Genomic DNA, 18911 nt, shown 5'->3' on the forward strand with positions numbered 1-18911 from the left:
TCTTTTTCAGACTAATTTTTTTATTTTGGTTCTGTATAGTATTTTTGATGCTGGTTATGAAAACAGTTTGTAATTATTTTTTCTTCCCATTTTTGTGGTTAAGAATAGTATTTCCTCAGAAAGTTTCTAGATGAAATTATTTAGAATGGTACGTATGTAGCTGGTTTTTGAAGGTAAAGTTTTAGACGAGTATACTCGTCGACGACTGAAAAAAGAACATTTTGTGAAAACGTGTATACACGTTTCTGCCGGGGAAGGGGTTAAAGGCAAATCCTACGATATAAGAATTTCATTCTTAGAAAGCAAAGAAACTTAAAACCTGAAATTATCTGACAGTAAGTAAGTCTATGGAGTAAACTGTTTACAATTTATATAGTTTATGGGAAATCCTAGTTACCTGAGTTTGGGTCAAAGAGACTTTTGAAAAGAGATGTTGACCAGTGAGTAAAGAATATCCAGGTAGTCCTTAATCTTTTCAAAAACCATAATCTCAATGTAGGGATTTCAGCAAAAGAGGTCATTTGGGTTAATCAATTAATTTTTTAAATAAAATTTTAAATTTATTTTTAAAAGCAGTTTAAAGTTCACAGAAATATTGAAGAGGCAGGTACAGAGATTTCCTATATACCCTCTAAACGCCCAAATGCATAGCCTCCCCCATCATCAACATCCCCCCAGAGTGGTACAATTGTTATAGTTGAGGAACCTATATCAACACATCATAATTTTCCAAAGTCCATAGTTCACATTAGAGTTCATTTTTGGTTTTGCACATTCTATGAATTTGAACAAATATACAATGACAGGTAATTATGGTATCATCGAGAATATTTTTACTGTCCTAAAAATCCTCTGTGCTCTGTCTGTTCATTACTCCCTCTCCAACTCCTTGCAACCATCGATCCTTTTACTGTCTCCATATTTTGCTTTTTTGAGAAACCAATTCATTTTCCTTTATTTTGTACTAACAACTATGTCATTTTTACTACAAATGTGAATGATATTTTTTCAATATTGCCTAATTATAGAAAAAGGTTTTGACTGAGAAGTGGGAAGGAATAATCTCATAGCATGGGGCAGTTTATATGGAAGACAAGACTGAGAAAGATGCTGAGATTGCTTTAAATGGACAGAAGCCTGCATGAGATCAACATAAATCTTATAGAGGTAGGAAAAAAATGATTAAGAGGATTCTGGAGTTGGGGTGGCTAAAGACAAACTCTTCCTATATTATAATTATCATCAGGGTTCTGTTAGCTCCAAAGGGCCATTTGACAAAAAAAAATAAAAAATAAAAAATGCTCAAAACCTAACAGTGAACTATTCTTTCAATTACAAAACAGAGGAGAAATAAAAATTTTCTTCTGACATACAAAAGCTGAAAAAAATCATGATCATCAGACCTAGACCACAAGAAAAGTTAAAAGAATTCCTTCATGATGAAGAAAAAGGATACCAAATTGAAATTTGGATATAAAGAAATAATAATTGAAATTTGGATATACAGGCAGTGGGGAGTAGAGGGGTTAATGGGGGGGGTTAATACTTTAACCCCTAGAGTGCTGGGGAGCGTGATCGCGCTCCTCCTGTCTTTCGCCAAAAGTGCCGGGAGCGCTATCGCTTATTAAAAGTTAAACAATATCTTCATTCATGTATTCAAAGTCAACATTAATTTTATTTTAAGATTATATGTTTTGTTCAAATTTTTTTTTCTACTAGTATTTTATAATACAATCAGCAAACAATGTATGTCAAAGATGAAAACAAATGTAGTAAAGGTTTCCTTAAGTTTTTGAATATGTAACTTCATTTACTTGCGATTCATAATTTTTCTCTTAAACTGCTGTAAAATCAGCAAAAATGCCTTGGCAATTTTAGCATAGTTCCTAGGATATTGGTTGGCACTCAAAGGTTAAACAATAAGGATAAAATTAAAAAAGGAAAAAAAAATATGAGTAAATATATAATAGACTTATTTGTATTATTTTACAAAAATCCTATAAGAGATAACCAAAGCAGAAACTACAACAATGCACTATGGGGTTAATAACATATATAGAAGTAAACTATATGACAACCATAGCATAAAGACTAGGAGAGGAACATGAAAAAATACTATGGTATACATGACATGGTATATGTTGTTACTTGAAGGTAGACTTTTATAAGTTAAAATGTTATACTATAAATTCTAAACAAAAGACAAAATAAGAATAATCTATAATAATAAAAGCAAAATATGCTAATTAGACCGACATCCTTTCGGACGAAGCTGAAGCTGGGGCTATGAGGGAAGCCCAGGTCCTGGATGCCTGCCGGCAGCTGGGGGAAGGAAGGCCTACTCTTGCACGAATTTTGTGCATCAGACCTCTAGTTACTAACAAAGCAATGCTATGGGTTGAAATGTGTCTCCTAAAAAGATATGTTGAACCCCTAACCCCCAGAACCTGTGAATGTGACCTTATTTAAAAATAGGGTCTCACCGAAACCGGTTTGGCTCAGTGGATAGAGCGTCCGCCTGCGGACTGAAAGGTCCCAGGTTCGATTCCGGTCAAGGGCATGTACCTGGGTTGCGCGCACTTCCCCAGTGGGGGATGTGCAGGAGGCAGCAGAGATAATTTAAAAAAAAAAATAGGGTCTCAGTTCTAGCTGGTTTGGCTCAATGGACAGTGTCAACCTGTGGACCGAAGGGCCCTGGGTTCGATTCAAGCGCACATGCCTGGGTTGCGGGCTCCATCCCTAGTAGGGGATATGCAGAAAGCAGCCAATAGATGATTCTCTCTCATCATTGATGTTCCTACTTCTCTCTCCCTCTCCCTTCCACTCTGAAATCAATTCAAATATAAAAAATAATAATAGTAATAAATAGGGTCTTTGTAGCTATAGTCATGTTAAAATGAGGCTATCAGGGCCCATATTACTGATTTCTTAAAAGGAAAGGAAAATTTGGTTACAGAGATACACAGGGAGGATGGCCATGTGAAAAAGACAGAGGCAGATACTGAGTTAGGCTACCACCAACTAAGAAATGCCTGGGGCTACCAGAAACTGAAAGAGCTAAGGAAGGATCCTCTTCTAGAGGCTTTAGAGGATGTATGGTCCTGTCAATACTTTAATTTTGGATTACTGTATCTAGAGCTGTGAGTAAATAAATTTGTTATTTTAAAACCATCCAGTTTGTGGTACTTTGTTTCGGCAGCTATAGGAAACAAATATAGAATTAAGTAGGTAATACAAAGAACAAAGAATTATTAACAGTTGATGCTTATTAGTGTATTTGTTTAGTTTTAAGTGAAATATATAATTCAATAAATGTTTTAAGTATTCTTTAGGATTAGCATATACTCAGCCTATATAACATTACTCTGCAGGAGACCTCAGGCTCCTTCTCATAACTGAGCCCCAGGCAATTTATCACCTGTCTTCAAGCTGGCACTCACGATGATAATTATCATCCTACTACTTTAGAAATACTGAGGCCTTTTCTATAGTTAAGTCATATGCATACATGTAACTTTTAAGACTTATGATTCATTATTTGAGGAGGAAAGAGACATATCTGTTTAAGAGGAAAATTACTTTGGAGGAGTGTTTAGAATATCTAATTTCAACAAATTCATGAGGCAATTAGAGTAAACTAAAAAGATATTTTAGCTAATTCTTGTATTGATTTGCATTATAATACTCAACTAAAAATTACACTAGTCTTTTTAGTAAGTTAGAAATTTCTCAAATTTGACGTATTCAAAATTTATAATAGTCATTCTAGAATTGTTAGGAGAGTCAAAACCTACCTATATGGAAGTATAGCAAGAAAATCTGAACAATATCAAATAATGCACCATAATAAATACCTTGTTTGTGGGCCAGAACTTTGTGTTTGTGCAACAAGAACTGGAGTTACCTCTCGACTATTTCCACTCTGTGAGAAGACAGATTTTGTTCCAGTTTGGCCGATTCTGGCAACAGACTGCAAAACACAAAAAGTCTAAGGTTTGTGAATTATAAATTGCATTATAAATAATAAGAGATATATGATGCTCCTATTTCCATTATCCAAATGCAAGATTTCATAATATATTACTGTCATTTGAATATATAAACTACAGTGGGGCCTTGACTTACGAGTGTCCTGACTAATGAGTTTTTCGAGATATGAGCCGTCTCTCGGCCAATTTTTTGCTTTGAGTTGCGAGCTAAAATTCGGGTACGAGCCAGCTTCAGATACCCCACCGCTAGTTGGCGCAGTGAACGTCACAGTGAACGCCACAACATCAGCCCAGCATCATGTCTCACTCGTTCACTTTTTGATTTGACATACGAGTAATATGAGTTACGAGCTCCGTCACGGAACGAATTAATCTTGTAAGTCAAGGCCCAGCTGTACTAATGTCATACTAGAGGTCTGGTGCACGAATTCTTTCACGGGTGGGGTCTGGCTGGCTCACTCCAATGGGGGCAATTGGGGCTGGGCAGGCCAGGGGGAGGGGCCTCGGGAGGTTGGCTGGCCAGCTCCGCCCCCAATTTGGCAGGTTGGCTGGCTGCAGTGCGTGTCATAGTGACTTGTCGTTCCAGTCGCTTAGAGATATATATATATATGTATTAGAATGAACATCAGCCTATTTCCACATTTTAACCCCAGTATTTTTATCTTTATACTATCCTGTCATCTTTCACTTTAGTTTTTAAGGAAAGGCTCAAATTTCTGAAAGGCATTTATTACATCTTCTCCAGTTGGGGCTAATGCTAAAGAATTTCAAGACAGCTACTATTCTCAAGATTTATGATCTGATTTAGTATACATAAAAAAATAATATAGCCCCGCTGGCATGGCTCAGTGGTTGAGCTTTGACCTGGAGGTCATGGTTCGATTCCCAGTCAGAGCACATGCCTGGGTTGCAGGCTCAATACCCTGTAGGGGGTGTGCAGGAAGCAGCCAATCAATGATTCTCTGTCATCAATAATGTTTCTATCCCTTTCTCCCTCTCCCTTCCTTTCTGAAATCAATAAAAATACTTAAAAAATATATAGAATAAGATTTTTATATTCCTTCTTTGGCACTTAGTAAAAGCAGTTCTATACAGGTATCCCCTACTTTTTGAAAGTTCATGACTTTGCTTTTATGAAAAAAGTTGAGAAGCAAAAATACTACTTAGCATTTATTTTGCAAGGAGCCGTTAGAAGCTTTGAGAGCCTCCAATAGTGACAGTGGTAGCAGTAAGCTCCTTCCCTGGGAACTACACCCAGCATCAGGCCCCCAGAGGATGGAACTGTGTCTGTGAGCATCTGTGCCTTACTCTGTGCACTCATTAGCAAGATATGTCCTAAAGTATCAGAAAAACTCATAAGGATGTTATGTATAGTGAAAAACCGGATGTACTTAAGCATTTCAATAGTGGTGAACGAAATAAAGACGTGCATGTGTTGAATTTTGGGGCTGGGAATGGTCAAATATTTCTTTATAAATTACTTCTAATTTATAAATTATAAATACTTATTTGCTTTAAACCATTTTGGCTTACAAAAGGTTTCATGAATACTCTACTTTTGTATAGTGGGGGTAACCTACAGTAGTTAGAAGAGTAGGTTTAAAAAGAAGTCATCCAATTATTTTCCAAATTCTAAGGATATTGCTCTTAGAATTAATATTTCTTTCTAGTGTATTCAATCTTTCATTAATTAGTTTCTGCTGTCTAGAGAGGAGAAAAACCCTTTGCTTGCTCCTTTCTGTCTTCTCTAATTTGTCACCTTATTTCTATTCATTTTTTCACTTAGCTTCTTTATAAAGAGATCAATGATTACTGTATCAATGGATGTTTTAAATTTCTTTACTAGATAATTTTCTTCAAAACTTACCTGTTACTTTCATAGCCACTGTACATAAATCTCAAACTGTACATTACAAATAATCATGTTTTCATCAAATAGGAAAGCCTAATTTTGGCCTTTCCTGCATTCATCATCACTGATCATGCCTCCTTTTTGAAACTTTGTATAATTTCCAAAATAGTACAGCATCTTTATTATTTGTCTTACCATTTCATTTGCTGGCTCTTCTTCCTTCCATTAACTATGCTCTTTAGCTACTCTCTCTTTCCTTAGGAGAGCCTAGCCATTTTAACAGCTTTAATTATTATTTCTATCATCAGGCCTTATTCTTTCCTGTATGATTAACTATCCACTGAATATTTTCACCTAATCTACCACCACCTCACCTATATTCCTTCCTCCTTTTCCTTCTACATTCACCCAAAGGACAAAACTTAAAGTCAATTTGGGCCTTATCTAACCAAGAACTATGTACTACACCCATTACTAGGTTTGATATTTTTATTTTATTTTATTTTTAAATATATTTTATTGGTTTTTTACAGAGAGGAAGGGAGAGGGATAGAGAGAGTCAGAAACATTGATGAGAGAGAAACATCAATCAGCTGCCTCCTGCATACTCCCCACTGGAAATGTGCCCGCAACAAAGGTACATGCCCTTGACTGGAATCGAACCTGGGACCCTTGAGTCTGCAGGATGACTCTCTATCCACTGAGCCAAACCGGTCAGGACTAGGTTTGATATTTTTAGTTGATACTGCATGCAGACCTACAAGTATAGCTTTTCTAAGAACATCTTGTAATAGGGTAAGAAGAGAGGCACAAGAGGAAGAGATGTGACTTTTATTATCTGGGCACTGAAATCATATACCTCTCACTTCCTAACTTCTCCTGATTGCAATAGCTTGCCTGGTTCTGGCCTATTTCACCTAGCATGCTAACTACTATGCTACTATGCCTTCTCATAACTGTAATAAACTAATTCCCACTATTATTTTTCACTCTTATAACAGTACAATACAAGGTAGTTGCCAACTTTTAGATATCACATTTAAAATAATCTACACTTCAATTACTTTGCAGTCTCTTTTCACCACTCTTGGAACTTCCCCCTGTGCGCCCCCCCCCTCCCCCCCGACTCTAAGGAAGTTCAGGAATAAAAGAGTAAAAAACAAGAAGAAACATGTCTCTAGAGTGGTAAAGGGGCTATATTGGTCATTCACATACTATTATTACTTATTTAGCTGTCATTTCTTAAACATCTATTTGCCATCGAATAGGCATTTTACACATATAACCTAATTTAATTATCATAAAAGATACCCTGCACCACAGATATCTTTTAAACAAATAGCACTTTGACCTGTCCTGCCATAGATCATTATAAAAGAATATTATAAAGAGACTCTCAAAACTTGTCCCAGTATTTACAGTAAGAATATTGTCACCCTAACCTGTTTGGCTCAGTGGATAGAGCATCAGCCTGCGGACTCAAAGGTCCCAGGTTCAATTCTGGTCAAGGGCATGTACTTTGGTTGCGGGCACATCCCCAGAATGATATGCAAGGCCGCTCAACAGCTAGCTATGATGTGCACTGACCACCAGGGGCAGACAGTCGACTGGTTGACCAGTCACTATGACATGCACTAACCACCAGGGGGCAGACGTTCTGATTGGTAGGTTAGCTTGCTACTGGGGTCCGGCTGATTGAGACTGAGCGAGATGAGCCGGACATGCCCTGGAGCCCTCCCGCAGTCCCTCCCCAGCTGGCCAACCTCCCACATCCCTCCCCTGCCCCAATAGTGCAACAGTGGGGTCCCTCAGCCTGGCCTGCACCCTCTCACAATCCAGGACCCCTCAGGAGATGTCGGAAAGCCAGTTTCAGCCCGATCCTGCAGACCAGGCAGAGGGACACACCGGTGCACGAATTTGTGCACCAGGCCTCTAGTTTACTATAAATTTACTACACATCTATGAGTAGCCACTATAAGAATTTTATTATCAGAAACAGCTGGCTTTACATAAGTCAGTCTTTTTTTCATTTTTAACACTAGTATACTTAAAAAACAAACACGGTGATGGGGACAAGTAAAAACTATGGCAGGTATATTTATTTATATTCAAAGTGACAGAAACTCTTAATTTCATTAAAAAAAACCCATAAGAAATTAAAGGAAAAATCTGAATGTGTTTGATGTATGCTGAAATAAAGAGCAACCAGGTTTGTGTCTCCAATTATAACAAGGAGGCTAGGACAGCAATAACCTTTTACATTTAGATCAATAACTCTAATGCAACAACAATTATATAAAGTTAGGTTCTCTATGAAATTGCTTTTAGTAGATTGGAATTTTAAATGAATTTTCTTTCATCGGTACCAAAACTATATTTTACATGGAAAATACCTTTTTTGAAGGGGCTCCGGTGGGTGGCACTTCAATTACAGAAGATGTATTAGTGTAGTTTTGTAAATAGGATCCATCTCCAGGACTTGGGGTTTCTAATGGCAAAATCCCAAAACTGAGAAGAGGTTGAAATCAAGGTGTCAAAAAGTCATCAAGGCATATATAAAGCAGCAGTATACTAAATTAGAAGGTCTAAAAGGAAGAGAATGGCAAATCAGTCTTGGGGCAGCGAGGATCTAAGGGGCAGATTAAAAATAAGCTATGAATGTAGACTATTCCAACCACCATAACTAAAACTTAAAATACCAAACAAGACTAAATTGAGCAGCAACAACTGATCTCAGGAGATTTATTATAAATAAGAGTAGCTTTGTAAAAATTAAGTTCCCAATGACCAAATTTATTAAAATTCTTGGAATTTATGGGATTTAGACACTATTAGAGAGAAAATGTGAATCCACTTATGGATTCAATGAGTTACTGTCATCTCATGTTTATGCTATTTTAGTAGTTCCCTGGCCCTGGGAACCAATTTAAGTCTATTCTAGCATATAATTTTTTATTTTGATACTTTTGGATATGTATCCTCTGGGCTGGGTTCCTGTATTTATACATACATATACTTCTAATAATTTTCACAAAATATTTCATATTAATAGGTGTCATTCCTTCCTCCATGCTTTGGAAAATAGCACTTTAACAACAACCATCATCTGATTATATCGTAAACATTTCAACATTCTAAGAGGTTCACTATTCACTGATGCACAAACATAAAGACATCTTTTAATGCATACACTAACTCCATATGGCATATTTAAGAGTTTTTAAATTTTCTCTAATATTTAATATTAAATTTTTATCACAGGTACTTTATTTTTTTTACTCCATTATTGACTTACTAAATGCCTCTTTTTCTATATTGATTTAAAAGTTTCATAATATTAGTAATTTATAATTACTAATTTATATTACTAATTTATAATTACTATTTATGTCACATATAATTAGTAATTTATATTACTAATAATATGAATTATTATAAAATAATTTAATATTATAGAACACATTTTAAACTATCTTTTGTTTGTCTTACCTGGGGGTTAATGGGCTAAGAGCAGCTGGTCCTCCTAATAAGCTTCGACCAGTTTTTGGTTTATTTTGAACCTGTTTAGATAATATAGAAGTTCCTGTTCCGAGAGGGACAGTATCTGGTGAAATTACAGCTGAATCAATATAAGACACTGAGGAATCTGTATTCAAGGAATACTTTGAATTGGAAGATTCTAAATTCAGTCTGTTTAATTCCTGAAACAGAAAATTTCTACCATGACATTTACAATACATCATTTAGTTCAGATCATTATTTTTCATTTTCGTAATATTTTGAATAATAGAATATGATACACTTACAATTGTGTCCTGGGGTGTTTCTGTAAGAACCGTCTCAGGTTGTCTGTGAGATAAATTATGATTAGATACTACTGTTGTGCAAGAGTTGGGCAGACAGTTGCTAAAGTTCTGTAAAGAGGTTAATTTAAATGTTTGGTCAGGATCTGGCTTTTCACCTGTGAAGGGAAAAAAAAAAATTTGCTTCTGAAGAAATGAGGGTTAATTTTCCACCCCAGGTATGTATAAATCAGTGGAAATAGCCCTTTTCCAGAGTTTTAAAGTTCTTTTGATTGTTTCACCTGATCAAATTTACCTCCCAGAAGCCCACCCATCAATTTATTGTGCAAGTTTACCTCTAAGATAAAGCTGTAAATTTAGGAAATAAACTAAACACCAATGATACTGATTTTAAATATAATAAATCACAGGAAAATGCCAATTTCTGTGTTTATTTTAAAGCAGAAAGCAAAGATCTAGATCTCATTTTGCTCAAGGTAAGGACTAAGAGTAGAGTTGAAACCCACTAGAAATATTAAAATTTTAAGCACTCCCATGTATATAAATACAATGTTTTAAAATGATCCTTCATGCATACTAGAGTGTGTGTGTATATATATATATACTGAAACACCCCATATATTCCAGGTCTTAATTTATATTATTACAGTTTCTGCTTTGGGATTCTATTCATTTCTTTTCTTATCCATGAAGCTGTTTTGGTTAATGCTATCCTCATAATACAACTCATGCTAGAGGACACAAGAAAGGCTACATGATTCCTGAAACATATGACTCTATCTTATTTCTTGTTCTCAATTTTAACATCCCTTTGGCTTTGAAAAATATTTTTTTCTGAATAATTTGTATCACATTCCAAAAATTAAGCAAGGAAAAAACTAAATAAGAGGAAATGGAGAACCCCTCCCCCTACAGCCATTTCTATAAACCTACCTATTTCACATAATGATTCAAAAGGGGACCAGAGGAAAGGATTTAAACTAAGGCTCTTTTGGTAACATTCTGATCCTTTGGCAAGCCGATCTGTTTTGCTGTAAAGGCAAACAAATCAATTAGACATGCTATAAAACCTAAGACATATATTATAAGGAAATTTTTGGTACAGAAATTAGTTAAGTCTTATAAAAGTTCTGAGAATATTCTTCTTGATGCTTCCCTAAATCACCACTTTCCCCTTCTTACCATCCTCCAATCTCTATTACTTAGGGCAATTCAAGTCAAAAGTCAGTGAAAATAAACAGAACATGAATTAAAAGGAATGCTAACAAAATAAACAAATTATCACTGCCATCTTGAATATTATAATGTTTTTTATGTACTGTCAGATACTAGAATTACTAAAGGAGATATAAAAAACATCCAAATGTTTCAGTCTTATTTTCTTAATTTTTAATATAATATCCTAGTGGTAATTTTCAAAGTGACTTAAATGCTTTAAATATAACATATTTAAGTGATCAGATTTTCTAACCAAGTGGAGATGATAGTTCTTATGTTTCTAAGTCAGGTATATAAAGGTTACATTTAGAATGTAAACAACATTCCTAAAACCATATATACTTGTAACAACCTGAAAATTATTAGACTGGCATTGTTACCTCCCTTGCTTTTAAAGGGGAGGGCAGATGGGGTTGAGGGTTAGTGAGACTCACTGGAGCTTTCAGGCAAAAAAATACTAATCCTCTTACCTGAAGTGGAAATTCTTCATTATATATATATATAAAATGGAAAAAATTAAGATACAGTAATTCTTTTTTTAAATATGTTTTTTATTGATTTCAGAGAGGAAGGGAGAGGGAGAGAGATAGAAACATCAATGATGAGAGAGAATCACCAATCAGCTGCCTCCTGCACACCCCTACTGGGGATTGAGCCCACAACCCGGGCATGCGCCCTTGATCAGAATCGAACCTGGGACCCTTCAGTCCAGAGGCCAACACTATCCACCGAGCCAAATCAGCTAGGGCATAAGATACAGTAATTCTTCCAAAATTCTATAAAGCGCCAGATGGCAACTAACCAAGATTTTCAAAAGAATTTTCTAATGAAACTATCAGCTAAAATATATAATCTACGTGCTGTCAGTGTAATCTCAGAGAACTGTGAAGAGGACCCCTTTGGGGAACTAGATTAGTTTGCTTTACTTCCAAATCTTCAAGTGACTAGAAACTAGAATGATGTACTAAAGACAAGTACCACCAGTTGAAGGATATCCAGCTTTCCATACTTTCCTAATTTGATTCAATAAACACATGGACATGTGTGAAGTGGTTTCCAATGATGGTTTTTGGTTGCCTTTCCTTAACGTCTAATGATGTGGCACATCCTTTTATGTGCTTATTTACCAGCCATATGTCTTCTACAGTGAAGTATCCATTTAAGTATTTTGCCCATTTTCCAGTTTTATTACTATTGAGAATTCAAAGAAACAAAACTTTTTCTATTAAGTCTTTTTTTTTAAATATTTTATTGATTCTTTACAGAGAGGGAGAGGGATAGAGAGTTAGAAACATCAATCAGCTGCCTCATGTACACCCCCCACTGGGGACGTGCCTGCAACCAAGGCACATGCCCCTGACCGGAATCGAACACAGGACCCTTCAGTCTGCAGGCTGACGCTCCATCCACAGAGCCAAACCAGCCAGGGCTCTATTAAGTCTTTTTTAGTTACCATCTTATCTCTCTTCTTAACCAGGTAGAATTGAGCATTCCCTCATTCGAACAAAATACTGCTCAAATTTTATCACATCATTTTTTTACTGTTATCATAAAAACTTATGAACTTTTGTTTACTGCTTATCTCCTCTATTATAAATCTCTGAGGGTGAAGAGTGTGAGTTATTTATCTTCATATCCCCAGTGCCAAGTACTGTGTCTAGCTATAATAGAGGATGAATCTCAAAGTTCCTTGAATAAATGACAAGATGAATCATAGTTGCATGAACCAAATTAATACCTCTAAGTCCTTTTATTGAGATAAATGAAGATATTAATATTTTATTTTTATTTACTCCCATTCTCAAGAGTAGTGTCATCTGATTATGAGCCTCCAATTCAAATAATTTATTCTGTTCAAAAAGACATTTTCAAGGTTTTTCAAAACTACTATTAAACTAGCCTCAATTTATCTTAAAACAGATACTATCCTAATTTTTAGATAAACAATCCTCATCCATTTTTCCCATGATATGCAACAGATGACATTTACACAAGCGATGCACTCCTATAGTCAGCTGAAGAATTCCTGTTACCTCATTACATCTTGACCCCTCTTCTTAGCTCAAAGAGTATTTCAGAATAAAAATAGGTGAGAAAAATATTATTATGGTGATAACACTGAAGTCAATCTCTCTTGCCTTTAAAAGACTGAAATCAAATAAATATAAGTAAATTTATTTACTTTATGGCTGAAACTTTCCTTCAAACCTCCTACTAAGGAGCAGCAGTGACATTTAATATTAGAGAAAAAAATTTCACTCTTCTTTTTCCTCAGTGGATTATATGATGATACTCTCCTCAACCAGGTAAAAAACCCATATGATCACTCAATTGGCAGGCAGTGTGCTGCTATAGCTATTATCATTAAGGCAAAATGGATAGTCAATATGGGATCAGCATCTCTAGTATTTTCCAGGTTTAACAAGGTCCTGGAACTAGAAGACTGTGTACTACTACTCAGCTAAGTGCTACTTGATAAACACAGATCATCACAGGTTTTTAAAATCACAAAGCAATGCCCTAACTGGTTTGGCTCAGTGGATGGAGCGTCGGCCTGCAGACTCAAGGGTCTCGGGTTCGATTCTGGTCAAGGGCATGTACCTTGGTTGCCGGCACATCCCCAGTGGGGGAGGGTGCAGGAAGCAGCTATTTGATGCTTCTCTCTCATGGATGTTTCTGACTCTCTATCCCTCTCCCTTCCTCACTGTAAAAAATCAATAAAATATATATATTTTTAAAAAATCACAAAGCATTCTAGTATTGGAAACAATTTTCTGATAATTTGAATGATTCTTACCAATATACATGTCCCAACAATGAAAGAGTAAAGCAAGCTGAATCACCAAACTCAGTAACAATATCATCATGGCTTTTCTGTTTATTAAACACTCCACCAGATAAGATCTGTTCCCCTTCAGCAAGCCTTTAAAACACAAATTTACAGACTTTAAAAAGTCAACATAAAAACACATGAGTGTAAATACATTCTTCATTACCAATGTACCTCTTAATATAAAGATAGGTAAAATAAAAAGTTCCTGTATCTTTACAATACCAATAAACTTGTATTTAGAATCATTTGGGAGACTGGGAATTTATTACCTTAAAATTTGTCTTGCCTTTAAAAACAAAACCAGCTAAATTTACTCTCTGTATGTATAAATCTGGCCTGAACAAATACACAATATTCACGTCAAAAGAAATAAAGACCATTATTCCGGGGGGAGGGGAGGAAATATAAATGGTTTTTCATTAACAAACATGGTGACCCTTCTTAGTTTATAATTCCTTGAAATATAAATTTACAAGCAAATTACATAAGACTAACATTTTAATTAAAAATTACATACTTAACAAGCCTCAGTCATTTTTAGGTTTACAAATGAAACCTGAATAGCAATTCATCTCTTTTTATTTGTCAGTTATGCTTTCTTGACACTGAAAATCATAAGTGTTTACCAAGGATAAATTTTGGCCTGATTTCAGTATATATTTTCAGCATCAGAGTTTATAATGGTTTGTATTTTAAAGTTTTTTCCAAATCATGTAGAAAACTCTCGAGTTTACATATAAAAGGTAATATCTAAAGTTTCTTTTTTTTTTTACTGTCAGTAAGATTTAAAACACACACACAATACTGTATAATGATTTGTAAAAGGGGTAAGAACTGGCTTAAGACATTGGTAAATTAAATAAACTGATTTTTAAGAATTTAATATTAGCCCTGGCCGGTTTTGCTCAGTGGTTAGAGTGCTGGCCCTCTGACCAAAGGATCAAAGGTTTGTTTCCTGGCCAAGGGCACCTACTTGGGGCACATGCAGGAGGCAACGAATTGATGTTTGTCTCTCTCTCCCTTCTCTTACCTAAAAAAAAATCAATGGAAAAAATATCCTTTGATGAGGATTAAAAAAAAAAGAAAAAAGAATTTAACATTAGAATCCTTGGAGTAAAAATAATTCAATAACAAATATTTCAGAACTATTATACATATTGTAGGTAGCTTTAATTGAAAAGCCATCAAATAAAATAAACCTGTAAACATACAAAGAAAATATACACACAGGCTTTTATAATTATGTCTCTAGTCACTTTTACATTATTCCATCTCTTACAGCACAGAAAGTGTTTAACAGGACACAACTACCTATACCTCTAGCTGCCTCCAAATTCAGAACTGGGACAGCTGACTTGGTTTAACTGTAATGTGCAAAAGAAGCACTCTCCAGAATCTGTCCCATTGCATCAACGAGGTAGGAGTAATGGTTTGCAAATAGAATGATCTTGAAAGGCAAATAATTACACAACTACCTAGACCCAAGGGAGCATTAATTGCAACTGAAGTGGTAAGTAGGTTTTCAGACTTATTCCAATTGACCTAACAATGAAAGCAAAGGAAATGAAATAACACTTGGAATTTTAGAAAATGATATGAATTAGTTATAACTTAAGTTTCTTCAAAGTTAAATGCTATTATTTATTACAATAACAATGAAATCTTTCCATAACAAAAATAATGCTATAGAATATTGTATAAACATTTCAAACTACTGAAATGACAAATCTCTACTACCCAAAAAGAGGGGACAAAGTGAGTCAGAGTTTAACCCATTAAAAGAATTTTATCCCAAATTCTACAGTGTAAGTAAGAATGAAATTAAAACACATTCTTAAAAACTTACTTGCTGAGATCAACACAACATTTTGCAAGCAGGTATTTACATTGTGGTGTAGTACAACTGTGTCCTTTCAAGAGTCTATATGCTTTATATGCCTTTCCTGAGCGATAATAACAGGTTGCCAGTAAAAACAAAGCTTCTTCTGAGTGTACTAAAAACACATATGGAAACAAAAGAGCTATTATTCAGTAGGTTGAATGGTAATCATTGTTTATCTGGCAATAAACAAGTTTGGCAACAAAAAAATTAGGCATGTTATTTAATGTAAAACAATCATTTATTTCCATTAAGGAGAAATACCTTACTGATAGAAAATTAGTTCCCCACAGTCACTAATCATAAGAGAAATGCAAATTAAAACCACGATGAGATATCACCTCTCACCTGTTAGAATGGCTATCATCAATAAATCAACAAGCAAGTATTGGCAAGGATGTGCAGAAAAGGGAACCCTCTGTAGGTGGGAATGCATATTGGTGCAGTCACTATGGAAAACAGTACAAAGGTTCCTCAAAAAATTAAAAATGAAACTGCCTTATGACACAGAGATTTCACTGCTGGGTATACATCTGAAGAAACCCAAAACACTAATATGAAAGAATTTATGCACCCCTGTGTTCATTGCAGGGTTATTTATAACAGCCAAGATATCAAAGCAATCCAAGTGTCCATTACAGATGAGTGGTACATATATACAATGGAACATTACTCGGCCGTAAAAAAAAGAAAAAAAGAATCCTACCATTTGCAACAGTATGTATGGACCTAGAAGATATTATGTTAAATGATGTAAGTCAGACAAATACCATCTGATTTCACTTATATGTGGAAGGTAAAGAACAAAATAAATGAAAAACAAAATGGACTCAAATATACAGAGAATAGACTGGTGATTGCCAGAGATGAGGGGTTTAGGGAGTGGATAAAAAATGTGAAGGGATTAAGATGTACAAATTGGCAGTTATAAAATGTCATGGGAATGTAAAGTATAGCATAGGGAATATAGTAAAAAATATTACAATAACTATGATTGATGCCAGGTGACTACTAGAACACTTTGTAAGGTATAAGATTAACTAACCACTATGATGTACATCTGAAACTAATACAAAATACTGAATATAAACTGTAATTGAAAAATAAAAGTTAACAAAGGATCAGCTTGCAAAAAAACACATAAATAATATTGAATAAATTAAGTAATAATACTATGATAAATTCTTTAAATTTTTTAAACTACCAAGAACATATATTTATTGTAGTTACAGAAAGATGACAATTTTCCAGCTACTGTAGCAATAAGAGGAAGTATAAATGACAAAGCTGATGAGTTTCAAGTACATAAAAATTTATATATCAGAGTAATGTACATAAACAGACTTAAGATTATAAAGCAACAACCTGGGGCAAATATGTAATAAAGATATAGCTCACAAAATAGGAATAAATTCAAAACAAACACTTGAGAAAATAACCATTAATCTCTTAGTTATAAAAATGCAAGACAAAATATGTCATAATTCTCAAGCAAAAATATATTACAATGGTCAAATGTAATAGTGATAGGCCTATGAAGCAAGTCTTATACTATTGGTGACACCCAGATTGGTGACACCTCTCTCTGCTCTGTTATCAATTGGGCAAAAAGTAATTTGTTGTAGAATTGACTATTTGATTTGTAAATTCCATTTCCGAGTATATAATCCAAGGAAATGACTTAAAAGAAAAAAAACTATACATAATTACATTAACATCTTAGAAAGAGAATTACAATAAGTTTAATGACAGAAACAAAATATACATTACTAGATGTTTATTGAACATTTATTACCATGCAATAAGCCTGTGCCAAGTGCTTTAAATACATTACTTTATTTCATTCTTGCATTTTTTTTGTTTTATTTTTTTCACATTTTTTAATTTAATTCTTCAATTTTATGAGGCAATTATCTTTAGTTCATAGCTGAGAAATCTGTAGTACTCAGACATTAAGTAACTTGCCCTAGGTATACAACTGCAAATTTAAGTGACAGAGTTAGGGTTTTCACTTGAAGCCAGAGACTCTAATTCATGCTCTTGGCCACAGAATATAGACCCTGTTCTAATAAAAAACACAGGGGAAAAAATATTTAAAGATTGGAAAAGATTAAGTAAACCATAGTGTAAAATCTGAAGCAACTCCATAGTTATTAAAAGTAATATATATGTGAGCTACACAAATACAGGGAAAAGTTTTTATGAAATAGTATCAATTGTAAAGAAAAAGAAAAAAGCGATACTCAGAATTTTGTTATAGTCATAAAAAGGGATGGTGTTCATATATTTTATTTATTTAGGATTTTACAGAAATAAATATAGTACAAACCTTCTGCATATAGTCGTTCTGCAAGGAAAACTGCATCTCGGTAAGCATAATGGTTTAGTGCTTGCCATATAGCAGCCTGCAAGAGGAAGAAAAGAACATAAATATATAAATACAGAGTTTCAAGGAAACTCCTAGCTCAGAGCCTTGCATATAATCACCAAATCAACATCCCTAATTTAAGTGATAAAACTTCAATGTCCCCAGTGCAAACTCCAAAGTGTGTTAGATAAAGCTCTTCACAGATGGTTCCAAACATACCTGAATTCACTCACTGGACTTTCCATGGACTTTTAGGCCTCTGTGTCTTTGTACTTCCTTTTCTTGCACTAGGCCCGGCTAGTGACTAGTGACTAGGGAATGTGGGCTCCCTCATTCCTAAAGATCCAGCTTAGATAACATCTACTTCATAAAGCTTTCCTGGCTGATCTTTAGCCATTTTTTTTGGGTAAACATACTTCTTCTAGTATAAGCACTCATATTATATTACAGTTATTCATTTGCAGGTCTGCCTACCACACTAAACTATATTGCTCTAAACATAAAGCAGTGGTTTTCAACAATTTTTCATGATACACATAAGGGAGATATTAAAATATATGCTATCTTCCAACAAAAACTTCCCCATTGAATACCTTTAATGCTACCCTGTTCTCAGCCACTCAAGGAAATGTTTTTACTGATCCCTTCATGACTTACCATGAATGATAAGAACTTGGGTGGGGTTAGGTGTCTTTTTTTTTAACTTTTCTGAACTGGAAGTTTCCAGTACTCATTCATTCAATAAATATTTACTGAGTGCCCACTATGTGCCAAGAACTTTCTAGACCAGGGGTGGGCAAACTTTTTGACTCGAGGGCCACAATGGGTTCTTAAACTGGACCGGAGGGCCAGAACAAAAGCATGGATGGAGTGTTTGTGTGAACTAATATAAATTCAAAGTAAACATCTACACTAATAAAAGAGAAACATGGTAATTGGCGTATGACCGCTACCCTTCCCATTGGCTAA

General features: G+C 34.7%; 1 protein-coding gene across 4 annotated transcripts in view; it reads right to left on the reverse strand.

Annotated features, from left to right (window-relative positions):
• The window catches only part of CDC27 (cell division cycle 27), a 51382-nt gene that overhangs the window by 19531 nt on the left and 12940 nt on the right, over window positions 1-18911 (reverse strand). For 2 of the 4 annotated variants that reach the window (XM_006770266.2, XM_006770265.2), the window contains exons 2-9: window positions 17904-17979; window positions 15542-15689; window positions 13660-13785; window positions 10578-10675; window positions 9648-9802; window positions 9331-9542; window positions 8235-8349; window positions 3855-3988 (exon numbers count right to left, since the gene is read on the reverse strand). In XM_006770266.2, coding sequence (XP_006770329.1) covers window positions 3855-3988; window positions 8235-8349; window positions 9331-9542; window positions 9648-9802; window positions 10578-10675; window positions 13660-13785; window positions 15542-15689; window positions 17904-17979 — 1064 coding nt within the window. The remainder of the gene's footprint in view (window positions 1-3854; window positions 3989-8234; window positions 8350-9330; window positions 9543-9647; window positions 9803-10577; window positions 10676-13659; window positions 13786-15541; window positions 15690-17903; window positions 17980-18911) is intronic. The other 2 variants (XM_006770268.2, XM_006770267.2) reach the window with 1 other exon arrangement.

Source organism: Myotis davidii, unplaced genomic scaffold (assembly GCF_000327345.1).
Source record: "Myotis davidii unplaced genomic scaffold, ASM32734v1 scaffold684, whole genome shotgun sequence".
NCBI lineage: Eukaryota > Metazoa > Chordata > Mammalia > Chiroptera > Vespertilionidae > Myotis > Myotis davidii.